The sequence below is a fragment of the Chlorocebus sabaeus genome, chromosome 21, assembly GCF_047675955.1.
Source record: "Chlorocebus sabaeus isolate Y175 chromosome 21, mChlSab1.0.hap1, whole genome shotgun sequence".
NCBI classification, from domain to species: Eukaryota; Metazoa; Chordata; class Mammalia; order Primates; family Cercopithecidae; genus Chlorocebus; species Chlorocebus sabaeus.
Window position 1 is genome coordinate 131,373,192 of NC_132924.1, and position 27,912 is coordinate 131,401,103.

At 42.7% G+C, this 27,912-nt stretch overlaps 1 protein-coding gene and 1 long non-coding RNA gene across 4 annotated transcripts in view; one reads left to right on the forward strand and one right to left on the reverse strand.

The window, feature by feature from the left end:
- Positions 1-27,912, reverse strand: part of ESYT2 (extended synaptotagmin 2) — a 99,691-nt gene that overhangs the window by 43,035 nt on the left and 28,744 nt on the right. For all 3 annotated transcript variants that reach the window (XM_073009561.1, XM_073009562.1, XM_073009563.1), the window contains exons 2-7: positions 25,486-25,527; positions 24,183-24,317; positions 19,795-19,871; positions 14,566-14,638; positions 14,230-14,319; positions 102-157 (exon numbers count right to left, since the gene is read on the reverse strand). In XM_073009561.1, coding sequence (XP_072865662.1) covers positions 102-157; positions 14,230-14,319; positions 14,566-14,638; positions 19,795-19,871; positions 24,183-24,317; positions 25,486-25,527 — 473 coding nt within the window. The remainder of the gene's footprint in view (positions 1-101; positions 158-14,229; positions 14,320-14,565; positions 14,639-19,794; positions 19,872-24,182; positions 24,318-25,485; positions 25,528-27,912) is intronic.
- On the forward strand, positions 19,363-25,504 carry LOC140709734 (uncharacterized). The gene is made up of 3 exons (XR_012090480.1): positions 19,363-19,696; positions 24,141-24,224; positions 25,212-25,504. It is a non-coding gene; the product is annotated as an uncharacterized lncRNA (long non-coding RNA).

Sequence of the window (27,912 nt, forward strand, 5' to 3'; positions counted from 1 at the left end):
GCAGACACAGGTCTTAACCATTCTCACACTATTGTCAAGACATCGAAAATGCACAACACGCCCTCGAACGCTAAGCCTCGGGGACCAGACATGAGACTTACTTCAATCCAGGGATATCCAGAAGATTCGTCAGTCCTGTCCAGTTAATTTCTAAAAGCTGTTTTAAAACAAGGGCAAAACATTAAGTTCCAAACAACTTCCAATTATCAAATCAGGTGCACACAGACTTGTTTCTTCATGGACAAAACGTGTTAGTACACAACACAGACTCACACCCTTCATCCTTTGTAATATATCAAGGACACCTTTCTTGGGTAGTATGTGGAGACCTGCCTCTTTTTGTTTTTTGATAATGTCACAGTTTTTGCTAGTAAAATCATAAAATAATTTATTTACCCACTCTCCTGTGGATAGACACTTAGAATTTTGACAGTTTCTCTTTATTGTAATTACAAATAATGATTCAGGGAATGCCTTTTTACATATATGTTCTTGTATACATATATAGACTAGCATTCAAAAAGTGAGATTTTGGGGTCAAAGGCTCATATTCATTTTTAATGTCGATAGATAGTACCTACCTGCCCTCTAAAAATACTGTACCCATTTACAGTCTCACCCAAAGTGTATGCAGATGTCCTTTTCACAAACCTCACCAAAAACAATACTAAAACCCAGCCCATCTGGCAGTTAAATAACGGGCTTCATCATTGTTTTACTTTGTATTTCCAAAGAGCAGACCGTGCTCTACCCCTCCATTCCACATCTGTGTTTATCTTAGAATAATTCCCACACAGTTAACTAACATTCCATTAAGTAGATGTTGGTTGGTAAAAACTATTGATTAGAAATACTGCTTTTCCTAACAAAACAGCACATAATAAAATTACTTGTGCTCCATATTTGTAGAAGAAATTCCAAGTGAAATTGCATGATCTCAGTCACATATATAGCTGAGTAACAAAACTGCTTGAATTCCTTTTGCTTGCAAGCAAATATAAAGTGGAAGAGTCAAGATTCTTATAGATAGAACAAAACCAAAAAAAAAAAAAAACCAAAAATTTTTAAGATCCTGAAAGGCTAAGATTTCTCAGAGTAACAGAAAAGAGATATAAATATAAAAATTAGGAAGGAAAAAACAGGCAACCAATCTTCAAACTGGATTGCAAACATCAGTATCAACCTATACTTTACTTCCCCCTTAAAATAAATGTTTTTCCCTAGTCCACCCATTGAACCACCTGGCTAAACCTCTACATCTAAATCATATGAATGTATTTATAAACACTGATTGAAGAGCTCATTTTCCTTTCTCTTTTCTCTCACAGAACTTAAAAAGGAACAGGAACGCCCTGCCACAACAAAATATTCTGGTCATGCAAAAATACCTGTTATGAGGAAACTAAGATTTAAGAGGGCATCGTAACAGGATTCTATCATTTAGTTCTGAAGGTTGTTACTCCTGATTACAAATCTACTTCAGGAAATAAGAACACATCAAAGATGCAGCACAGAATCTTGCACTTGACTCAGGTTCAAATGCAAGCACCTTGCACAGTGCACCATCAGAGGACCCCCAATGGTGACTGCTCCATCCGCAGAGCCAAGATACACAGGAGCCACGTGAACTTCAGGAAAGGGCGGCTGTGTCAAGGAAAGTGGCAGGTAAGCATCTAAATAAAATCAGATGAGGCCACTGTGGTTAAAAGAACAGTAAAGAGAATACAATTCAAAGATGCTATTTAATAAAGAAATAAAGAATTTTTCCTACACAGCCATGCCTCGGCGATATCGCGGGCTGGGTTCTAGAGCAGTGCAGTAAAGGGAATATTGCAACATGTGAGTCACACACATTTTTTGGTTTCCCAAGGCATACAAAAGTTATGTTTAAACTATAGTCTATTAAGTGCACAATAGCATTGTATCTTTTAAAAAATGTACATACCTTTATTTTAAAACACTTTATTGCTAAAAAATGCTTACGATCACCTAAGCCTTCAGTGTGTCACAGTCTGGCTGGTAGAGGGTTTTGCCTCAGTGTTGATGGTTGCTGACTGACCAGGGTGGTGGTTGCTGAAGGTTAGGGTGATTGTGACATCTTAAAATAAGACAACAGTGAAGTTTGCTGCACTGACTGACTCTTCCTTTCAAAAAAGATTTCTCTGTAGCATGCCATGCTGTTTGACAGCATTTTATCCACAGTAGAACATCTTTCAAAATCGGAGTCATCCTCTCAAACCCTGCTACTCCTTTATCAGCTAAATTTATGTGATATTCTAAATCGCTTATTGTCATTTCAACAATGTTTGCAGCATCTTCACCAGTAGATTCCATCTCAGGAAACCACTTTCTTTGTTAGTCATAAGAAGCAATTTCTCATCCTTAAACTTTGATCCTGAGACTGCAGCAATTCAGTCCCCTCTTCAGGCTCCACTTCTAACTACAGTTCTCTCGCTATTTCCATTCCACCTGCACCTCCTTCTTCCACTGAAGTCCTGAACCCCTCAAAGTCATCCATGAGAGTTGGAATCAACTTCTTCCAAACTCCTGTTAATGTTCCTATTTTGTCTCTTCTCACGAATCACTGGTGTTTTCAATGGCATCTAGGATGGTGAATCCTTTCCAGGAGGTTTTCGACTTACTTTGCCCAGATCCATCAGAGGAATCACTGTCTGTGGCAGCTATCATCTTACAAAATGTATTTCTTAAATAATAAGACTTGAAAGTTGAAATTTCTCCTTGATCCCTGAGCCGGAGAATGGAGGAGGTGTCAGCAGGCAAGAAAACAGCCTTCAACTCCTTGAGCAGCCGCATCAGAGCTCCGGGTGATCAGGTGCACTGCTGGTGAGCAGTTATGTTTTGAGGGACTCTTTTTTTTCTGAGCAGCAGGTCTCAACAGTGGGCTTAAAATACTTGGTAAACCAGCGTGTAAAAATGTGTGCTGTCATCCAGGCTTTGTTTTTCCAGGTATAGAGCACAGGCAGCATAGATTCAGCATGATTCTTAAGGGCCTAAGGCTTTTTAGAATGGAAAATGAGTGCTTACTTCAACTTAAAGTCACCACCTGCATTAGCTGTGACAAGACAGTTAGTTTGTCCTTTGAAGCCTTGAAGTCAGACACTGACCTCTCCTCTCTAGCTGGAAAAGCTCCAGATGGCATCTTCTTCCAGCAGAAGATGTTTAATACACATTGAAAATCTGTTGTTTAGTGGAGCCACCTTCATCAATGATCTTAGCTAGATCTTCTAGATAACTTGCTACTTTACCTTGCACTTTTATGTTACAGAGATGTCTTCTTTCCTTGAACCTCACCAACCTCTTCAAACTTTTCTTCTGCGACTTCCTCACCTCTGTCAGTCTTCATCGAAGTGAAGATAGTTAGGACTTCACTGTGGATTAGGCTCTGGCTTAAGGAAATATAATGTCTGGGCTGATCATCTCTCCAGGCACGAAAACTTTCTCCCTATCAGCAAGAAGGCTATTTCTCTATCATTGGTGTGTTCACTGGAGCAGCACTTTTATCTTCCTTCAAGAACATTTCCTTTGCATTTACAATTCGGCTGTTTGGCACAAGAGGCTTAGCTTTCAGCCTGTGCTGGCTTTCAACATGGCCTCTTCACTAAGCTTAATCATTTTTAGCTTCGTTGCTTTTTTTTTTTTTTTTTTGAGACAGAGTCTTGCTCTGTTGCCCAGGCTGGAGTGCATTGGTGCCATCTTGGCTCACTACAACCTCTGCCTCCCAGGTTCAAGTGATTATCCTGCTTCAGCCTCCCAAGTAGCTGGGACTACAGGCACACACTACCACGCCCAGCTAATTTTTTTTTTTTTTTTAAGTAGAGACGGCTTTTCCCATGTTGACCAGGCTGGTCTTGAACTCCTGACCTCAGGTGATCCACCCAGCTTCTGACTGAAAGTGAGAGGTGTGCAACTGTCTTTCACTTGAATACATAAAGGCCACCGCAGGGTTGTTAACTGGTCTAACTTCAATATTGTTGTGTCTCAGGGAATAGGGAGATCCAGGAGAGGGAGAGATAGGAGAACAGTCGGTCACTGGAGCAGTCAGAAGATACAACATTTACCAATTAACTTGGCTGTTTGACATGGTTTGGCTCTGTGTCCCTACCCAAATCTCATGTCGAACTGTAATCTCCACGTGCCGAGGGAGGTACTTGGTAGGAGGTGATTGGCATGGGCACAGTTTCTCCCATACAATTATCATGATAGTGAGGGAGGACTCACGAGTTCTGATAGTTCTACAAGTGGCTGTTTCTCCTGCACTCTCTCTCTCTCCTGCCACCATGTCAGATGTGCCTCACTTCCCCTAAGTTTCCTGAGGCCTCCCCAGCCATGCAGAACCTCAAGTCAATTGACCCTCCTTTCTTTATAAATTGCCCGATTTCAGGTAGTATCTTTACAGCAGTGTGAGAATGGACTAATCTGCTCTCTTACACGGACATGGTTTGTGATGCCCCAAAATAATTACACTAGAAACGATAAAGATCACTGACCACAGATTACAGTCACAGATATAACAATAATGCAAAAATGTGAAATACTGCGAGAATTGCCAAAACATGACACAGAGGCATGAAGCGAACACATGGCACGGACAGGCTTCTTTATCACAGGGCTGCCGTAAACCTTCAACTAGTAAAAACACAGCGTCTACCAAGTGCAATAAAGCAAAGGACAATAAAGCGAGGTGTGCCCTGAACACTTTCATCTTAAATGTCGCGGTCATATTTTATAGGTCAGTCTTGTTACTTAAAGAAAAAACCACCTAGCATAGTCTTAATAGCATTAAGGTACAATTGTTTTATCCAGGAAGTTTTGGGAAACAGAATTAACAATTCTCTTAAGAGCATTTTTCAATGTCATTATCTTTCAAGGAGAAGTCTGTAACGTAGAACACTTGAAATTTACGTTATAATGAGACTTTAATATGTTCCAAGTAGCTATGTGGTATTTTTGGACTTGTTAAAATATTTGCGTGAGACAAAGACTGACTTTAGAAAAAGTCAGTATAAAGCTAATTTTAGTTGGTGATTTTGGACCTGTTAATATATTTACATGAAACAGACACTAGCTTTAGTCAAGTTAATTGTGTTAGGGATAAAAATGTAAAAAAAAAAAAAAAAAAAAGATACATGTAACTAGTTGCAGGCTATTAAAAAAACGTACAAAGTGGATGGAGGAAAATAATGAAAGAATCTCCTCCTATTCCTGAAATGTCATGCTCCATACTATTATTCCATATGGCAATCTGAAAACCATTTCCATCAGCAGTGTTAACATCCTACTCACTTCACCAGAACTGCAACCCAGAATGACGGCACTGTCTCTCCAGCTAACTGACTCATCAGGCTTTTGCGGGATGCAATGCTCTTCCTCACCAAGATTCAGAACCACAGATCCGAAACATGTTCGCAGCTGAGGCAAGAAACCTACTTTTTTATATCGTGTATAAAGGTGCTATGAAAAATGACACCACACCGTGTGACTGGCTGGCCTCCACAATTTATTATTATTTTTTTAGCATGCTCCCAAGAAAAGTATCTACTTGTTTAGATTAAAAAGTATGTTTCTGTTTGAAGGAACAGAAGATGTAACTTTACAGCTGACAAAACCGCTAGCCTCCTGTTAACATGAAGACTTTAAAGGCCTGGGAGGAGACTGACATAAACGTTTTGCTAGATTGTAAATGATAAAAACCGCCCAAAGTTGGCAAGTAAAACCTCCATAAATGGGTAGTACTAATGCTCTTCTTGTAGGCAAACTATCTAGATAAAATTTCCTTAAGGCTATCTAGAAACCTGAAAGATGGCTTCTTGACTATCAAAACAAAAGATCAAAGGCATCAAATATAGGAAGAAGTTTCTATTTATAGCAAAGAGCACAAAGGGCTATGGGAATAAGCTCAAAAACAAAGCAAGAGAGCCAGGTGTGGTGGCACCAGGACTGCCTGCGCCCAGGAGAGTGAGGCTGCAGTGGTGCGCTCCACTCTACGATTCTTTCTGGGAACAGTCACTGCACTCCAACCTGGGCAGCACAGCAAGCCTCCATCTCAAGAAAAAAAGAAGCCAAATAGACATACATTTTGAAAATTACATATAAAACTAGGTTAAAAAGTGGGTCTTCAAATTTAGAGTTAGTCCTAGAACTGAGAAAATCATTTATTTTAGTTTCACAGTAAAGAAAACTAAGACCTAGAGGAAGAAATCTTATCTGTAACTTTTTGCCTTTCACAACTAGATAAGCCAAGGACAGAATGAAATCCTCATCTTTTCACTGGACCCACGTGGGAGAAACATCGATTTTTAGGGACGGCTGTGCAGATGGCGCTGCGGCCCCTTCTGCTCTAAACCGACCAACCTGCTCCTGTCTCTGATGTGTCTCATCTTGCTCACTGACTTCTCACTTGCTTCGAAGTCTCTCTCCGTGGAATGACGGGCAGACAGCCCCCGCTCATATTTGCTTCTAAACCTAGCGACCTTGACTCGGGTATTTGCTTACAGAGGCTGTGCAGAGCTTCTGAACAGGCGGTTCTTGGCCCTGGGGTGGGGAGGGGCAGTCCTCTGCTGCACAAGACCGACAGGCACAAGACATTTAAATGGTCAGCATCCAGCTTGGTTTCTGCCACTAAATGGCAATAGGGGCCCCAGACCCCATTATTGTGACACCCTAAATATCCATTTCCAAATCTGTCACTGAGAATGACTACCTACAAAAGAGACCATTCAAGAACAAAGTTTCTAAACTTTAAACTACAATTTGGGAGATTTTAGAGAATAAATTTCAATACCAGAGGCATCCCTACAAAAGTTTCCATTTTAAATATACTCTGGCTTTTATTTTCCTCACCAGTAATACGGGAACAATCCCATCCTGTGGGGACTAAGTCAGACAACGCACAGAAGCCATGAGCCTGGCTCCAAGCCCATCGCCTGCGACCGCAGTCATTACCTGAGGGCTTCCTCCCCTGGAAATCCCTTTGAGCAATTAAGATCTTTCTCGCCACTCTCAAAGACTAGCACATGTGCCACGTAAGCATCACAGTGAACATTTACCCTTTTACTTTTGAAGTTCCGTTCCACTTTAATCTCAGATGAGAAACCGTCTATAATCAAAGCACAACTGACCAAACATAAACCAAACAAACAGAGACTATTTCTGACCACTTATCTTAGAATCATTTCAGAAAAACAACTTTATTATTTTGTCTAAAACAGAGCCTCAAAAAGAATATTAACTATCAACGACAGAGTATGAAAAACACAAAACAAGGCAGTTTTAGTATAAGCTTGTCAGGCAACGGGGAGCATGCCAGCGTAGGCTTCGTTGAAAAGACAGATACATTTAAGTGCTGCTGAAGTTCAGAGAAACTAATCGTCAGGGAGGGAGGAGCAGGAATTGTGGAAGGAAAGGACTCTGCTGGTTTTTGAAAGGAAGAGAGATTTGAATGCAAGAAAGAAGGTGCCAGGCAAAGGGGTCCCCATGTTGAAGGCACTGAAAGGCCTGTCTCTGGGCATGGGGAAGGGTGAAGGAGCAAGAGCCAGAGGCTGGAATGACGGAGGGAGAGAGTGGGAAGACAGAAGGAGCACACGTGTGTATGAGAATGTGTGTGGGAGGAGTGTGAGAGGCTAAGTGCGAATCTGTGTGAGAAACAGGGACAGAGAACTAATGTGAGAATGACCGTGAGGGAAAATAAGTGTGAGAATAAGTGAGAATGAGTGTGTGAGAACATAAAAGCAAGTGTGAGAACGAGTGTGAGACAAAACATGTGAGAACAAGTACGAAAACAAGTGTGAGACGAGTGTAAGAACAAAGTGTGAGAGGTGTGAGGAGCGTGAAAGAACACGCGTGAGAGTGAACAAGTGTGACTGAGGACGAAGTATGAGAGTGAACTAACGAGTGTGAGAACAAAGTGAGAGGTGTGAGCGTGAAAGAACAAGTGAGACCAAGTGTGAGAGAGAACAAGTGTGACTGAGAACGAGGTGTGAGAGGTGTGAGTGTGAAAGAACAAGTGAGAACAAGTGTGAGTGAACTGAGTGTGAGAACAAAGTGTGAGGTATGTGAAAGAACAAGTGTGAGAGTGAACAAGTGTGAGAGTGAACTAACCAGTGTGAGAACAAAGTGAGAGGTATGAGCGTGAAAGAACAAGTGAAAACAAGTGTGAGAGAGAACAAGTGTGACTGAGAACGAGGTGTGAAAGGTGTGTGAAAGAACAAGTGAGTGAGAAGTGTGAGTGAACTAACGTGTGAAAACAAAGTGTGAGAGGTGTGAGGAGCATGAAAGAACAAGTGAGAACAAATGCGAGGTGTGAGTGTGAAAGAACAAGTGTGAGAGTGAACAAGTGTGACTGAGAACGAGGAGTGAACTGAGTGTGCAAACGAAGTGTGAGAGGTGTGTGAAAGAACAAGTCTGAGAGAAACAGTGTGACAGAACAAGGTGAGAAGTGTGCATGGGAAAGAACAAATGTGAGAGTGAACAAGTGTGACAGAACGAGGTGTGAGAGTGAACTAACGAGTGTGAGAATGAAGTGTGAGAGGTGAGTGTGAAAAAACAAGTGAGAACAAGTGTAAGTGTGAGAACAAAGTGTGAGGTGTGAGGAGTGTGAAAGAACGACTGAGAAAAAGTGTGGGTGTGAAATCTGAGTGCTGAAAGTATGAGAATATGTGAGAATGAGTGTGAAAGAACAAGCGTGAGTGTGTGAGAATAAAATGTGAGGAGGAGTGAAACGAGAACAAGTGTCAGTGAAACGGCAAGCATGAGAAAATGTGCGAATGTGAGAACAAAGAGAGAATGAAAGAACATTCTCTGTCACACACCTGTGTGAGAATGAATGACAAAGAATGAGAACGTGAAATAAGTAGGTGAGAACAAAGGAAACCATATGAAAGAACGAGTGTGAGAACAAGTGTGAGAATGGGTGTGAAAATGTGCATGAGAACAAGAAGTGTGAGAACGAGTATGGAAGCTCAAGCATGTGTGAGAACAAGTGTGAAAATGTGTGTCCGAGACGACAAATGTGTGAGAATGAAAACGTGTGAGAACACGTGTGAGAATAAGTGCGGACAAGTGTCAAAGAACAAGTGTGAGTGTGAGAACAAGTGTGAGAGAGAACAAGCGTGTGGGAAGGGCAAAATGGGTGTGTGAGACAGGGAGGCTCCGAAGCCCGGTCTGAGGTCCACACGAGGGCATCATGGAGAAGCCACCAGCAGGGCCCCATACAGGCGTGGCTTTAGAAGGAGCCTTTGGAAAAGCAACTAAAATTAGCGTGCCCCTCCTTCCCCACCGACACGTGCCTCAGGATGCTGAGAGCCTCCGCCTCTGGAGGACTGAGCTATTTCAGGAAACTGAAAAGCCAGTGGAACACGCATTGCCAAAGGACAGGAAGTCACCTCTGAGCTGTTGTGACTCTTCTATGAGAAGCAGAACGTGTACCGCCGTGGTCCATGATCAGAAAGCAATGTCAGGTTTCAACTGGAACGATACAGATGTATCCACGTATTTCATGAACAGCACAGGCGCCCCTTTCTCTCCACGTTCTGTATCCGTTGTCATGGGTGTGGTAATGTTTACAGTTCCAGGGCAGCCGCTGGGCACCTGACCACGTGCTGTATGCCTGGCGTCCTGGCTGCATCCAACTCCACAGTTCAGAACAAGAATCAGCTGGAAAGTCTGTTGGAAATATAAACTCAGGGCTCCCACCTTTCTCCAGTTTTTTATTTAGCAGATCTGGGCTGTCAGTAAAGTTCAAAAATGTTTTTCTTATGTTTGTAAGTCCCAAGACTTCTGAGAGCTTCGTTCTTGACCACACGGGAGAGCTGACATCCTGAGCCACCAGCCAGCCTGAAATCCCTCCCTCCAGGCAGCTCCAAGGGAGGAGAGGCAGGAGTGAGCTGAACTTGAAGGAGGACGAGTTCCCCCCAAAACAAGTGAGATGACTCCAGCCAGATCTTAATGAAAGGCCACAGGCCAAGTGTGGGTGAGCCAGAGAACCACAGAGGTGTGCACATCACGTGGTGGCACCTGCATGCCCGGTGTGCAAAGACAGCCTCAGGGAGGACACTTCCCATGGGGAGGAGCCCGGAAGGAGGCAGCTGCCACCATAGAAGGGCACAAAGCAAGCCCCACCCCACCTTCCACCTTAAGGGACAGAAGCCATGGGGGAGAGAAGCACCTTGAGGACCCACTGCAGCTGGGGAGAGGTCGCTTAAGGACGTGGTAGGACAATGTCCCAGGCCAGTACAGACCCTGTATTGCTGGGGCAGGTGCAGGCTCTGTCCTGCAAAAGACCCGCCAAAGACACAAGGCACAGGGAGGAAGGGGCGGGGTCTCTGGGAGAGCTCTGGCCCCAAGACCCAGGATGGACCAGGACAACAGGAAGCTCCTCTGTACCCCCTCTACTGGGGGTGGGCAAGACTGTCCAAAATAATACAAACATCAAACCCAGAAAGTCAGATCCCAGAAAGTCGGAGAAAACAGCAGGATAAATACTGCAAAAACTCCCAGTTACGAATGTGTGGTCTGAGTCTGTGGATGTGCCTGTGGCCCTGACTCTGGAACTCACTGCAGCCTCATTTGCAAGGCTGTAAGAATGGGCTTCAGGGAGCCCTGTTCAAACACTGCAACCCTCCCACCCACAGTTGGTCCAGGGGTCGGTATTTGACCCAGCTGGAACGGGGAGGGAAGAGGACGGAGAGGCCGAGGATGCAGTAAGACTCAATGCTTTCTCTAAGTGCTGGCAGGCATGCTATTCCACACGCGGACTGCATTACCAGATGAAGCTAGTCTCAGAGGAAGAGGAGAGCGAGCAGAGGTGGAGACAGTCACGAAGACTTTCAAATTCCTGGTTCCATTCTGTTCCTGAGACTCAACTGCAGTCCCCTGTACACATGTCATGAGACACCAATATATGCTATTTTTATTTTTTAAATAAATACCTCTCCTTTTTAATCCCCATTTGCTTAAAGCACATCAATTTCTGGAGTCCTTGGCTAATAGGATTCAATTTCTTCTCATAACAGAAGACACTGTTTCCATTTTACAGAGGAAGAAACGGAATCTATGCTTCAAAAGATACCAGCAGCCGGCACCTCCGCATTGGGCTTGAAGACCCCGAATGTGGGTGGATGAACATGTTTGGGGTAAGCCTAGGACCATTTCTAAGGGAAGTTTTGGGAAAGACCTCCTGGATCCCCTCTACTCGAGGGATAAATCTAAACAAGACTAAGGGCTCTGAAACACCCCTAATACTATGCTGCCTAACAACTACCCAGTGAGAGTGCTTCCCCGTGCACAGCCAATGGCAAACACCAATTGTTCCAGTTCCTATCAGAACATTTATCCAAGCTTTTCTCCTTACCAATAATTCACCTCTAGTGGCCGGGTGCGGTGGCTCACGCCTGTAATCCTGCACTCTGGAAGGCCAAGGTGGGTGGATCACCTGAGGTCATGAGTTCAAGACCACCCTGGCCGACATGGCGAAACCCTGTCTCTACCAAAAATACAAAAAAATTAGCCAGGTGTGGTGGTGGGCGTCTGTAATCTCAGCTACTCAGGAGGCTGAGGCAGGAGAATCACTTGAACCTGGGAGGCGGAGGGTGCAGTGAGCCGAGCTTGCATCATTACACTCCAGGCTCCGCGACAAGAGTGAAACTCCGTCTCAAAAAAAAAAAAAAAAAAAAAAAAATCGCCTCCAGTGTCAGGACTAAACCTACATGTAGGAGAAATATTTAATTTCTTAAAATCTGAAGGTTACTATGTGTTAGGTATTGTACTAAGCAGCTTACATTCATTGACATTTAATTTTCAGATTTAATTGTGTGAAGTAGGTATTACTGTCATCTCCATGTTACAGATGTGAAAACTGAGGCTTAGAGAAATAAGCTGTTCGAAGGCTACAGTAAGAGGAAGAACTAAGAGCGGAAAACCAGGTTGTCCAACACACGTCTGTCACTCAACCATGGCACTGTGCTGCCTTCTTCACCTACACTCCAACTTCGTCCCTTCAGCAATGTTTAGGGTTTTTTTCCTTCAACAAGTTCTACATTATATAAAACTAAGCAAGCCAACAAGTAGAAAAATGTATAAAGGTTTCGTAAGGGTTTCTAAATCATCCAAACAGTAAAAAGAAATTTAAAAAACCACAAAATAAAAACCCTTCTGGAAATATCTTTCACCAGGATGAGGAGGAATTTCTTGGCAGCCAGCAGAAAACCCTGTTCTCATATTTTCCAGTAAAAGAAACTGAAAAATTTCCTTTTCACTGAAGCACACGTTTGACGACTTCATTCACCATATAAGGAAGTGAGTGATTCTGCACTTTTCAGCCCTGTCCTTCTTTTCTGAGCACTAAATTTCATTTGGAAGTTAATACGTTATTTTAAAAGTAAAGTCATCTATGGAAGATCCAAACTAAGTAAGAGCACTATTAAATTTTGAAGAAGATTTAAAGATTTGGATTTTGTTACATTCTGCCACTTTTTAAAAAGGTCTTTCTCTAAATTATCAAAAATGTCCCTGGCTACAGATGGGTAAGTTAAAAATACTTAGCAGTTAAGATTACTGAGGTTTTTTTGGTCACTGATGAAGCTGGTTTCTTAAACATACTGGACCTTTAATAACTGGTACGTGAAAAAAAACAAACAAGCATGAATTTTAAATCTTATGAATCTCTTAACTTCCTGAATAGTAAAATGTAATTTTAACAGTAAAATTTGACAGAGAGGACCTAGGAGTTTTTGGTTGTTCCCATGTTTCATGTACTTAAAATCGATTCAAAATAAGCCCATTTATTTCAGTAATAAGAAAATCAGAACGATTATTTTATTCATAACAGAAAGTGATGACACTTAATTCTTTTGTTTTTATACAGAAAAAGTACAACCTGTAGTAAACTAGTTTTTGACAGGTGTAGATAAACCCATATTTTAAAAGCCAAATAACAATTTTTAGTAAGTTATTTGAATCAAATTATATGAATTAACATTCCTACTTTAAATTACATATGATGTCGAAGGTACCTACATGCAGGACTCATCAATGACACATCTTGCATCATTCATTTACCAAACTCTAAGGAGACAGTTATGATCCTTGCTTTCAAAGAGCTAACAATAACTGTGCAGAAATTGCTGAAAGTAAGTGAAACAAAAGGGGCGAAGAGAGCCTTCTGTGGCAAAGGAAAAGGCACAGACAGGTAGTAGTGAGGTGTGGGTTGGTACAGACAACCATATGGGCAGTGTGCACCTGGAGAAGGTGACCCAGACCACAATGAACACAGAGGGCAGCAAAGGGAGACGCTGGCCAGAGGCTACAGGAGCCCAGTGAAGGAGGAAGGAGTCTGTTTGGCAGGAGTAACAGTTCTGTTGTCTTGGTTTTGTGGGAAATAACAAATAGTATTTATTAACAAATAATAAATAGCATTAAAATAGTATTAACTTAAAAAAAAAAAAAAAACACAGTATACGTTCAGCGTCCCTAATCTAAAAATCCAAAATGCTTCAATATCAGAAACTTTTTGAGTACTAGCATCATGCTCAAAGGAAATACTCACTGGAATCTAACGCAAATACTACAAAACCTGAAACACATCTGGTCCTAAACATCTCCAATAATATTCAACCTGTATATGAAACTGTATGTACAGTTCATTAAACACACCCCAAATGAGGAAGGAGGTGCATGCAAGGGACGGTAGCCCTTATCTCTGGAGGGGAGAAAAGGGAGGTTTACAGGTTAGTCTTCTCAACAAAGTGTTCAGGAACATGAGCACTGTATCAGACTAAACTGGATCTGTATCCAGCCTCTTATTAGTTGTGTGACTTGGAAAAATAAGACTTTCACAATCTCAGTTTCTGAAGAGTAAAAGAAAACAACGTTAATATTTAGCTATAGAGTTATGAGGATTAAATGAGCAAATATCTATAAATCATATTCAGTGAGGTGGTGAATAAAATGTGAGCTCAAGACCTACACTTCTGAAGAAGTCCACGTTTTCAAATTTTTGTAACATTTTTATAATCAGGAAAGAGAGCTGTTTATCAGGAGATAAGCTCTCAGTTAAGGCACAAAGAAATACAAAAAACTCCCACAAGATTCATGCAACAGAAAGGGACAGCAGCAAGTTGATAAAATTTTGTTTCTCCACTTTATACATTCTTCTACGGGTATGTATTTTCGTCACCGAATGGGAAAATAAAAATGAAATAAATATTGACTTACTGGTTTCCTAAGGAAGAAGACAGACAAAGCTCCAACTAAGGGCATGTCTCCGATCAACGGCTCCAGCATCACCCGCATGGTGCCATGAATCTAAACTCAAACAGGAAACCAAAACATGTAACAGAAGACAATTCTCCTGGGCCACTTAAGGAGTTTGCTTGCGCATCTTAGTAACTTTTGAGCACTTGACTTCTTATTTCTCTCAACTATGACCTACAGTTAAAAACTGAACGTCAAAACAATTCCAAGCTAGAAAAACTTCCTAATTTTCTTTCTGAATACAGCTTAGAGAACTTTAGAAAACTGTAAAATTAAAACAAAAACCAAAAAACTTACCTGGATACTTTTCACACCAGCTCTACAAAAATATCGTTTGATCTCCAAATCAATCTCACAATTTCCTACAAAACTAACAAAGAAAAAATTCTGCATTACATAATGTGAGTGAAATGAACTACTCTCTTCATCACTATAGGCCTGCAAGATGTATAATCTGAATAAAATGATAGTAAAGCAAGCAAATAGATTGTAGGTAAAAATAGTAAAATACGGCCCATCAGATTACAGTATTTTACCGCTCCAGGTCTTCAGGCTGTTATCAGATCCAATACTGCTCTGACCTTGGGAGGAATACTCCCAATCAATCAATCAATCAATCAATCAATGGTTGTGGTTGTTGTTGGTCTTACATATAAAAATCTTAACTAAATAGAAATGTCGATGTTCAAAAGAAGATGTAAATAACAAACTGCAACTTCTGAAGCAGACTTTTGATGCAATGTAGTTTTCTTTACCTTATAAATCTGATGTTTAAAACATTAAAAAGTTTAATTTTATTTCACACAAATAAATTTCACATCTTGCTTCCCAATCATGAAAAATCTCTTAGTGCCCTAGGCCTCTATGACACCAAAGACTAGAAACAGTGCATCTGTTTGGGGCCTCAATTTTGCTCAATAAGTAAGTCATTTCAGATATTAATATGAAACAAACATAACGCTATAAGGCAAGATATGCATCTATTCTTAATATAAACATGAAATGTCAAACACTTTTTGCGTGGGTTAGTGTAGGACCTGCCCCGACCCTCGGCTCCTGGAGGCAGGATGTCACACTCCGACCTGACAATGTCTGTGGGGAAGTTTGATAAATGCTAGAAAGGGAATGTCTAAGCAGATAAGCAAAATAGTAACGAAAGGAATCTGGAATAAGTTTCTTCCAGTATTTATTGTCCTGGTGTTAACGCCAAGGCCTACAGATTCTTCTCATTGAGAGCTACTCTCTACCTAGTTGGTAAAATCACCAATAACCTGTTACAAAACTATAAAAAAACTTTCCTTTTCTTCATTCTATGACTTGATCATTTTCTTTTCTTTTTTTTTTTTTGAGATGGAGTCTTGCTTTGCTGGCCAGGCTGGAGGGCAGTGGCGCGATGGTGACTCATTGCAACAGCCGCTATCTGGTTCAGGCCATTCTCCTGCTTCAGCCTCCCAAGTACCTGGGATTACAGGTGTGCGCCACCATACCTGGCTCATTTTTGTACTTTTAGTAGAGATGGGGTTCCACCATGTTGGCCAGGCTGGTCTCGAATTCCCAACCTCAAGGGGTCCACCCGCCTCCGCCTCCCAAACTGCTGGAATTAACAGGCATGAGCCACTGCACCCGGCCTTGATCATTTTATTTTCTAATACTTTTCAATTATTCCCTCCCCATCTCTACTGCCTGCCAATTTAGTTAAAGTGTTTGTCTGGAACTCACTACAAAGCAGAATGCGTATTTGTTCAGAGACATAAATCTGAGCAGGACACTTGGCACACGTTATGGGAGCTAACCATGAAACCAGACTGCACCTTCAGAATGGCGTCCACTGACTGACGGACTCAAACTTGCTCGGTGCTGGGGACACTGGACAAGCGCACAAGGCTCCGACCCTCATGAAGCCTGGTACCCGCCCAGTGGGCCACCCTCCTGGAGGTGGACCGTCCTCCTGGGGCACAGCCTGACCCGAGACATACGTGGGTGTCCTCTTTTATTCCACTGATGACAATGGTGTTTGCCCTAGCACCAAATATTTTAAAGAGGCAGATTTTTCCATATTAGATTAAAGAAAGTCTATGCTTCTTTCTGAAATAAGGTAACTTGGTACCAACTTTCTGAAATAAAGGTAACTTGGTACCAACATTCATTATATTTAAATACTTTGGAAACTCAATGATCACTTTAATAAAATGATCTTTAGTAAAGGATCAAAAAAAGCACACAACTCTGAGCTGCTAGACACCACGTGTTGTTCTGAGTGCACAGTACTCACTGGGCACCACACACATTGTGTTGTGAGGCCCCACGTGGAGCAGGAAGCCCTGAACAAGCTCAAGGAAGAACGAGCATGAAAGACAAGAGAAGCCCACTTTTGAACCACAGCCCGGGGGACACAGCGAGACCCTATGGGGGGTGTGGGGGGAAGGAAGTCCATTTTTACTATGCTATGCATGGTAGCTGGCAGCTCTTCAATTTCTTTTTTTTTCCCAATGTAAAACACTGTATTAAAATACACAAAAATTTGGCTGGGCATGGTGGCTCACATCTGTAATCCTAGCACTTTCGGAGGCTGAGGCAGGTGGACCACTTGAGGTCAGGAGTTTTAGACCAGCCTGGCCAACAAGGTGGAAACCTTGTCTCTGCTAAAAATATAAAAATTAGTCAGGCTTGGTGGCATGTGCCTATAATCCCAGCTACTCGGGAGGCTGAGGCAGGAGAATTGCTTGAATCCAGGAGGCGGAGGTTGCAGTGAGCTAAGATCACACCATTGCACTCCAACCTGGACGACAGAGACTCCGTCTCAAAATAAATAAATTAATACCCAAAAAATCTACCCTTATAATCATTTTTAAGTGTATAACTCGGTGGTACTAAACACGTCCGTAACGTGCAACCATCACCACCAGCCATCTCCAGAACATTTTTCAACTTGCAAAATGAACACCCTTCCCCCATTAAACACTAACTCCCGGTTCCTGCTGCCCCCAGGCCCTGGCAACCACCATTCTGCTTCTGTGTCTGAGTTTGACTCCCCCGGGCACCTCACACAAGTGGAATTATGCAGACGCTGTCCCTTTGTGTCTGGCTTGTTTCCTTCAGCATAAGGTCCTCAAGGTCCAGCATGTGGCAGCCGGAGCAGGAGTCCCATGTTTTTAAGGCATACAGGCATATAGGCCACATTCTGCTTATCCATCCATCGGCCCACACAGACTTGGGCGGCTTTCACCTTGTAGCTATTGTAAAAAATGCTGCTAAGAATGTGGGTGTGCAAATATCTGCTCAAGTCCTGGCTTTCAATTCTTTCAGGTATGCACGCAGAAGTGGGATTTCTGGATCACATGGTAATTTTACGTTTAAGGTTTTGAGGAACTGTTTCCACAGCAGCTATACCATTTCACATTTCTACCAACAGCGCACAAAGGTTCCAATTTCTCCACATCTCACCAACACTTGTTATTCTCTGGGTTTCTTTTGATAGTAGCCTTTCTAATAGGTGTTAGGTGGTATTTTATTACGGTCTAGATTTGCATTTTCCTGATGGTTAATGATGGTCAGTATCTTTTCACATGCTTATTAGCCATTTGTATATCTTCCCTGGAGAAATGTCTATTCAAGTTCTTTCCACATTTTTGAATAGGGCTGTTTGGTTGTTCTGTTGTTGAATTTCAGGAGTTCTCCATATATCCTGGATGATGACTGCTTATTGGATTCATGATTATAGGGATTGCATTAAATCTGGGATTGTTTTAGGTAGTAGTAACATCTTAACAATATTAGGTTTTCTAATCCATTAATTAAGATAGAATGTTTTTCTATTTGTACCTTCTTTGATTTCTTTCAGCACTATTTTAGTTTTCAGTGTACAAGTCTTTCTCCTCCTTAGTTTATTCCTAAGTATTTTATTCTTTTTGATTCTATTATAAATGAAATTGCTTCCTTCATTTTCTTTTGGGATTGTTCATTGCTAGTGTATAAAAATGCAATTGATTTTAGTGTGTTCACTTTGTATCCTGCTACTGTGCTGAATTTATTTCTTAGTTCCAAGAGTTCTTTTTTTTTTTTTTGGTGGGATCTTTAGGGTTTTCTACATATGAGATCATCTCAACTGTAAACAGAAATTAATTCCTTCCAGTGGGTGCAGTCACTCATGCCTGTGATCCCAGAACTTTGGGAGGCCAAGGTGAGTAGATCGCTTGAGCTCAGGAGTTAGAGACTAGCCTGGGAAACATGGTGAAACCTCATCTCTACAAAAAAAATACATAAATTAGCCACACATGGTGGCATGAACCTGCAGTCCCAGCTACACGGGACACTGAGGTGGGAGGACTGCTTGATTCTGGGAGGTCAAAGCTGCAGTGAGCCAAGACTGCGCCACTGCACTCCAGCCTGAGTAATAAGGTTAAGAACCTGTCTCAAAACAAAAACAAAAACAAAACCAACAAACCAAACAAATATATATATATACACACACACATATATAAAATGTCTTTCTTCCTTTCCAGCCTGGGTGCCCTTTATTTCTTTCTCTTGCCTAACTGCTCCAACTAGAACTCCCAATACTGTGTGGAAGAGAAGTAGTGAAAGAGGGCATCCTTGCAGTTGTTCCTGATTTTAAACAAAAAGCTTTCAGTTTTTGACCACTGAGTAAAACTTTTTTTTTTTTTTTTTTGAGACGGAGTCTCGCTCTGTCGCCCAGGCTGGAGTGCAGTGGCGCGATCTCGGCTCACTGCAAGCTCCGCCTCCCAGGTTCACGCCATTCTCCTGCCTCAGCCTCCAGAGTAGCTGGGACTACAGGTGCCCACCACCACGCCTGGCTTATTTTTTGTATTTTTAGTAGAGACAGGGTTTCATCGTGTTAGCCAGGATGGTCTCGATCTCCTGATCTCGTGATTCGCCTGCCTCAGCCTCCCAAACTGCTGGGATTACAGGCGTGAGCCACCACACCCAGCCCACTGAGTATAATGTTTACTGTGGGGTTTTCTTATATGGTTTTTATTACGTTGAGTTAGTTTCCTTCTATTCCTAGTTCATTCAGTGTTTTTATCATGAAAGGGTATTGAGTTTTGTTAAATGCTTTTTCTCCATCAACTGAGATAATCACATGATTTGGTTTTTTCCTTTTCATGTGGTGTATTACATCAACTAATTGTTGTATGCTGAATCATCTTTGCATTCTGGGAATAAATCCCACTAGGTCATAGCGTGAAATCTGTTTAATATGCTGCTGAATTCAGTTTGCTAGTATTTTGTTAAGCGTTTTTTTTAATCAATGTTCATAAAGAATATTGGTCCATAGTTTTCTTGTAGTGTCTTTAACTTCTTTTTATTTAACACATTTTATGAATGGCAATTATCGAGGCTATTAGAAACTGAGACCCAGAAGGTAAATAATACTTGGATGTCTAACAAGAACTCCAACCGACAGCAGGTAAGACGTGTGCTCTCTGTATCCTCCACCTTACAGGTGCAGCTAAGTGACATTACACGCCATTAACCATGACACAAATACAACAAATAAAAACTTACCTAATCTGAAGGTCCAAAATAATTTGCCTTTTGTCTACATTTTCAGTGTATACCTTAACACCATTGATCCTGAGGGGCTGAAATAAGAAGTAGCTTATTTTAAAATACAGAGGTTAAAAAAAAAAAAAAAAAAAAAACCTTGTAACAGCATAGAGATAAAGAGAACAAGCTTTAAATTTCAGACTACAACAGGAATTAAAATTCTGCCTTCATAACAGAGTGCGGCTTGATTTTCGGCTATTTAACCCCTGTTCCTCAGCTTCCTCACCTGTGATCTGCAGAAAAACAACGGCCTCTGTTTCATGAGATTACTGTGAAATTAGGCAACAAAATAAATGTCAAGACAGTAGTGCATGCCTTGCCCACAGCAGTTAATAAGCACTGGGCATGACTGCTGTTGTCAGCACATGTAACGATACATATGTGCTCTTTTCAAGCCTCTTACTCTCGTCTCTTCACATCTAACTTGACCCTTTTCCAGTACTCCATCCTAGTACTACCATGTTTGAAACATAACTTCCTTTCATTTATTCTTTATGTCTCATAATTTTTCATTTCTTAAGACTTTCATGTCCCGGCGTGGCAGCTCAGGTCTGTAATTCCAACACTTTGGGATACCAAGGCAGAGGATTGCTTGAAGTCAGGAGACTGAAACCAGTCTGGGCAACACGGTGAAACCCTATCTCTACAAAAAGTAAAAAAAAATAGCTAAGATGGGAACGCACGCCTGTGGTTCTAGCTACTTAGGAGGCTGAGATGGGGTGACTGCTTGAGAGCAGGAGTTTGAGGCTACAGTGAGCTATGACTGTGCCACTGCACTTCAGACTAGGCAACAGAGTGAACTCCCATCTCTTAAAAAAAAACAAAACAAACAAAACGCTGGGCACGATGGCTCAGAGCTGTAATCCCAGCACTTCAGCAGGCTGAGGTGAAAGAATCACTTGAGCCTAAGTGTTTGAGACCAGCCTTAGTGGAGACCCAGGCGTGGGGACACGCACCTGTAGTCCCAGCAACGCAGGAGGTTGTGGTAGGGGGAATCCCTTAAGCCCGGGAGGTTGAGGTTGCAGTGTGTGGTGATCACGCCCCTGTACTCCAGCCTGGGTGACAGAGTGAGACCCTGTCTCAAAAATGAAAGAAGCACTTTACTTTTAGAGAACTACTGCTTACTCTGACAAGTTTGCATGTATTAAAATCACACCTCTCACCTAGCTGTCGAACCAAACTCTAAGCTTTTACTTGAGAGTCTAGACACCTCCTATGCTCCCAAGTTCCCAGGCTTTTTCTTTATGGCACTAGCTAAGCCATGTACAGACTGCACTAAAAACATCACCACCACATTATGCTAGTAAGTGAAAATGGGGCAGGCATGATGTACATCAGATAACATACTCCCCAAATGACACTGAGATGAAGGGACCAACCCCACTCCAGATGACTGGGCATTACCTAACGAAGGACAAACACCAGAAGGCAACACTGCCCAGCTGCCCGAGGTCTTGGTCAGCACACAGTCTGGCCAAGGGCCCTGCACAGGACTCCGCATGCCATTCTATCCGTCCCTTCACCAGAAAGCCTGGGTTTGCCACTTGTAAGACATTGGTACAGTAGGTGAAAATGCCAAAGTTATCTTTATTGAATCAGCACTCCTCTTAATACTCTTGCTATTCTCCAAGGACCTTCTTATTCAGCTGGTATCAGACTTAACGTGTGTGTGAAGGAACTCAAACATAATAAAATTATTCCTAAAATAAACCCAGGTGAGCTTGGAATTTTAAATATCCACAAACATGAACATGCTGTAACTTAGGGCATAACAGGCTAAACGTGGCCCTTGGCCTGACTCTACAGCCCTGGAGCTAGGATGGTTTTCACTTGGCTAAAGGGCTGTGAAAGAAGGGAGGGAGAGACAGCAGAACAGTGTGCCACAGAGACTTAAGGTGGAGTCAGAGCTAAAACGTGTTTGACCTGGCCATGTACAGACAGAGCATGCAGCCCCTGCTTTACAGCATTTAACCTGTCACTGGGATTTTAACCTGCACTCACACGGCACTTTAACTTGTAATTGTGTTTTTCCCCATCTGTGGTTACCATTTTAGGTGCTGAAGGTAAAGTCAACAGTGAAAGTGTACTACAGGCATCCTGTGTAGAGACACGGGCTCGTCCCGCAGGCATCCTGCATAGAGACAAGGGTTCGTCCCGCAGGCGTCCTGCGTAGAGACATGGGCTCGTCCCGCAGGCGTCCTGTGTAGCGACATGGGCTCTTGCACAGGATGGCCACGCCTCAGGCATGTCGCAAGAAAAGCAGCAGCACATACAGGCAGGTGTCACATGTAAGGCTGCACAGGAGGCCCTGCGTCTGGAGTAACTGCTCCTGAGACAGAGTGTTCTCTGCACACACACAGTCAGCTCTGATGGAGAAAGGTGGCCAGCAGCCTGGAGAGCATGGGGTGGACACGGGTGCCCACTAACAGGTGGCAAATACACAGTGGCCATGCCAGACCCTCCCGCAGCCACATCTACCACAACCCTGAACCACACTGTGCGGGGATGTCTGTGTGCTTACTCTGCTGTGCGTGCACCAACGTGTACGGACTGTGTGTGTGTTTATAAGAACTCTCACGTTCTGAGTCTTCAGGCATATAAATGTTACCTTGGACTGTTGCTACTTAAACACTAATTTAAAAACACAAAATAAAAAGAAAAACTTCCCATGATCAACTAAATGTACTCTTGAGGCTTTTACAAGAAGTGGTATTAGGAAGTAGAGCTTTCCTTTTTACATAATGTGACTCCGTTAACAAAATCCGTCTTTCCTTCCACCTACGTAATGAATGGTGTACCTACCTTACCAGCATTAGAGTCATTAGTAGTTTTGTTTTTTAACATCCCGAGAGGGGTAAACACCTTAAACATGTCAATTACTGCACATTTAGCATGAATTCACATATCAAACTCTCTCACAGGAAAGACTACTTAAAACTAGCGCGAAAAGGGCATGCTGACAGAAGAATGTGGAGCAGAAAGACACGTGAGGGGAAAAAAGTCAGTGTTAAAGAGAAGCCATGCGATGGAGGCTGACATGGCCAAGAGAGTACCTCGGACAAGAAGGCAGCAGGACGGCCTCCCGGCAGATGGGAAGGGGCAGTGAGGGTGAGAGGGAAGCAGGATGGCCTTCCGGCAGAGATGGGAAAAGGCACCGTGGCAGGAGGCAGAGCCTGAGTGACAGAGACGGGATGGGGCACGGCAGGTCAGAGGGCAGCAGGACGGCCTCCAGACAGAGATGGGCAAAGGCACCATGGCTGGAGGCAGAGCCTAAGTGACAGAGATGGGAAGGGGCACCATGGGCGAAAGGGCAGCAGGACGGCCTCCTGACAGACTGGAAAAGGCACCAAGGGCGAGAGGGCAGCAGGACAGCAGGACAGCCTCCTGACAGACAGGAAGGGGCACGGCAGGCGAGAGGGCAGCAGGACAGCCTCCTGACAGATAGGAAAAGGCACTGCGGCTAGAGGTAGAGCCTGAGTGGGAAATGCAGGTACACCCGGTAGACCTTCTTGGTGAACAATTTTCCTCAGAACATAATTTGAACCTGTCTGGTTTTTGAAATAGGGTCTCACTCTGTCACTCAGGCTGGAATGCAGTAGTGCGATCATGGCTCACCGCAGTCTCGACCTCCTGGGGCTCAAGTGACCCTCCTGCCTCAGCCTCCCGTGTAGTCCGGACCACACACGTGCACCACCACACCCAGCTAACTTTGGAACTTTTTTGCAGACGGGGTCCCACTTCGTTGCCTAGGCTGGTCTCTAGCTCAGGTCTCCCAAAGTGCTGGGATCATAAGCATGAGCCACTGGGCTCATTGAAGTTGTTTAAAAAACATATACCCAGCTAGTTGGGAGCCTGAGGCAGGAAGATCACTTGAGCCTAGGAGTCTGAGGCCAGGTAGGGCAACATAGTGAGGTCCCCATCTGGAAAAAAAAAATGGAAAGAAAATGTGTTTTTTGGCCGGGCGCAGTGGCACACGCCTGTAGTCCTAGTACTTTGGGAAGCCGAGGCGGGCGGATCACGAGGTCAGGAGATCGAGACCATCCTGCTAACATGGTGAAACTCTGTCTCTACTAAAAATACAAAAAATTAGCCGGGCGTGGTGGCAGGCGTCGGTAGTCCCAGCTACTCAGGAAGCTGAGGCAGAAGAATAGTGTGAACCTGGGAGGCGGAGCTTGCAGTGAGCCCAGATTGTGCCACTGCACTCCAGCCTGGGCAACAGAGCAAGACTCCGTCTCAAAAAAAAAAAAGAAAGAAAAAAAAAAAAAAAAAAAAAAGAAAATGTGTTTTTCATGTTTTCACAGCAGTCTGTGTGCACATGTGAGGATACTTAAGAGAACACCACTGACCTGCTGGCCCACGTCGACCTTCGTGAAACTAAAGGTGCTAAGGTGGGTGTTTGCTCCCCGCACAGCTGGTTCTATAGTTTCTCGAAACAACTTCTCTATAAATTGGCAAATGAAAGGCCACATGTGTTTTACAGTCTGGAAAGGAAAAAGAACTCAGTGTAAACAAAATGCTATAATGCATGACACACACGAGTGCTCGTGAGAAACTCTCGCAATGGACCAAACCTGGTTTTGAAAATAAAGAGGGGGAAGGATCTTCTTGTTATGCAAAATCAACATGATCTAAATTCTAAAAAGTTATTAGAAAAACCAACTACTGATTACCTAATATGTTGCAGGAACTAGTTATTCTAGTTAAATATTCTGTTTAAGTATGTCAGCACATTTAAAGATTTCTAAAAGTCCTGTGGTTTCAACTTGTTGCTGAAAACAACTGTAATATTTGTAGTTCTTCAACTGTATAAATATTAATAAGCACCTATATTTTTAATGACAAATGAACTTCCAGCACTTTAAAGTGATCATTATCAACATCTGAGTTCACTGTGTAGCCCTAAAGATGTATGAAACACAGAGATAAAACAGATCTAATTCAAGGTATACCGTTCTAAAAACATAACCTTTAAAAAAAAGATTGCTGGCTGGGTGCAGGGGCTCACGCCTGTAATCCCAGCCATTTGGGAGGCTGAGGCGGGCGATCATCTGAGGTCGGGAGTTCGAGACCAGCCTGACCAATATGGAGAAACTCCATCTCTACTAAAAATACAAAATTAGCTGGGCGTGGTGGCGCATGCCTGTAATCCCAGCTACTCGGGAGGCTGAGGCAGGAGAATCACTTGAACCCGGGAGGTGGCGGTTGTGGTGAGCTGAGATCGCACCATTGCACTCCAGCCTGGGCAACAAGAGTGAAACTCCATCTCAAAAAAAAAAAAAAAAAAAAAAAAAAAGGTTGTTATTGATTATTCAGTTTCTTGTAAGTTACTTCTTTCTTTACAATGTTTCTTAAAACTTATGATTATTATAAAACAGATTTGAGCCCTGGCTGTTCAGAAAAGAAGACACATGGCCAGAGATATAAATATGCAAATGCCTATACTTTTCTCAAGTCAAAGAGACAGTTCTCACTCTCTGGAAAGAAAAGAAATGCATTAGTTATGACTGAGGTCTTTGGGGAGCAGAAGCCAACCCACTAAAGTCCAAACGAGCTCAAATGTTACCAACATGCAAATTCCCAAATATGGAAAGATGGTATCTCATCCTCCAATTCCACTGATAGACAGTATTTGGTATACTCTAATCTTACCTTATTTAGCCATTCTGCTCTTTCAGTGTCTGGAAAATGAACCTAGGAGGAAAATACACACATATGACTTATTAACTCCCAACAACTGTAAATAAAATGTCAAGCAGGCAATTTCATATTCCGATCATATGTCCTATGTTTACGTGATGCTTCTTTAAAACACTCTGCTCTAAAGCTTTGGAAACTGGTCTCCAAGGAGGGAAAGTGAAATGCACGGCACCCAGCTCTTTACATTCTGAGAACATGATGAGCAGAAAAGTCGAGTGTGGAAAATGCCGTCAGAGTCTTCCCTGCACCCCACTGTCCAGAGGAAATTCACTGGAATCTGAAACATCATAGATTATACAAAACTGACCTTTACCTTGTTTAAAAACACACGCTTCTCATCTGTTAGTATATTATCATCATGTCCTGGAAATCTAGGCTGAGCCTCTACCCTGCCCAGGTCAGCCATGGTGGCGCAAACCTGCAAGTCCCAGGTACTCGGGAGGCTGAGGTGGGAGGATCCCTTGAGCCCAGGAGCTTGTCTGCAATGTGCTACAATCAAGCTTGTGATTAGTGCTGCACCCTAGTCTGGACAACATAATGAGACTCCACAAAATAAAGTAACAAAATATAAACTAAAATAAAATTCACTCTTTCCTTTTGCTTTTCTCTTTTGGCCCAAACCAGCCAAGAGACGCTCTTCCTTACTTGGCTCCCCTCCGTACCATCTCCCACCTTCACCCAGATGGGGATCCCCCTTAAAATTCTGCAGGTAGGGCCTGATACTGGAGAAGGGTTTGTACAGGAGAAAAGAAACCTATTTAGGGCCAGGTATGGTGGCTCATTCCTGCAATCCCAACATTTTAGGAGGCTGAGGCGGGTGGATTACTTAAAGCCAGGAGTTCAACACCAGCCTGGCCAACATGGGGAAATCCCGTCTCTACTAAAAATACAAAAATTAGCAGTGTGGCGGTACCCGCCTGTAATCCCAGCTACTTGGGAGGCTGAGGCAGGAGAATCGCTTGAACCTGGGAGGTGGAGGTTGTAGCTAGTCGAGATCATGCCACTGCACTCCAGCCTAGATGACAGAGGGAGAGTCTGTCTCAAAAAAAAAAAAAGGAAAACCTATTAAAAAAAAAAACGTAGACTGGGCGCGGTGGCTCACACTTGTAATTCCAACACAGTGGGAGGCTGAGGCAGGAGGACTGCTTGAGGCCAGATGTTCAAGACAAGCCTAGGCAACACAGTGAGATTCTGTCTCTTAAAAAAATGGTGGTGCACACCTGTAGTCCCAGTCCCAGCTACTCAGAAGCTGAGACAGGAGGATCACTTCAGTCCAGAAGTTCCAGGCTGCAGTGAGCCATGATTGAACTACTGCTCTCCAGCCTGAGTGACAGAGTGAGACCCTCTCTCTGGATTGGAAAAAAAGAGAAAGAAAATATTTTCTCTGCCATTGGGGCTAAAATAAAACATCCTTGGCCAGGCGCGGTGGCTCACGCCTGCAATCCCAGCACTTTGGGAGGCTAAGGCGGGCGGATCACAAGGTCAAGAGATCAACATGGTGAAACCCTGTCTCTACTAAAAATACAAAAATTAGCCAGGCATGGTGGCATGCGCCTGCAATCCCAGCTACTCAGGAGGCTGTGGTAGGAGAACCCGGGAGGCAGAGGTTGCAGTGAGCCGAGATCGTGCCGCTGCACTCCAGGAGCCTGGGACAGAGTGAGACTCCGTCTCAAAAAAAAAAAAAAAAAAAAAAATTTAAGAGGCCATACAGTTTTAAAAACATTGTACACATATGCATGTGTATAGAAACATGTTCTAATGTAAGTTACACATGCTAATAAATGCATACAAAAGACGTCTGCGAGAATATGTACAAAATTAGTAATGAGGAAACTCAGCTCTTACAGTTCCCTCTGTATTTCTACTTTTGAAATCCTCATAAGCATGAACTAATTCTGTAATTTAGGATTAAAATTAAGAAAATGTTTCTAATACAGGAGTACTATTTTTATATAACAAATGACCAAAATTATGTGAAAGTGCAATTTTCATTAATTAAACCATAATTTAATGATATTAGATGAAAACGATACTTGGAAACAGGATTATCTTACACCAAGTAATCTACTCCAAATTTGATTTGTAAAGAAAAATTTTTTGGAACATCAAGTTTTAAAGATAAATATCATAAAATGACCCCTGTAAAAAATGTTCCAAAATGAAAACATTCTTCCTTCTCTAACATTAGATTTCTCTAAGTTTACTGGTACTTCTCAAATTTGGTCTGACAGTATGCTAGTAAACTCCTACTCATCCTGTCATCCTTAACGCCTGCCTGAGCAACACCTTAAAGCTAAACATACCAGTACCAGAATCACCTACAGAATTATACTTATGTAATAATAATAAAGCTTCTCTACTCAGTCATATATCAGAGCA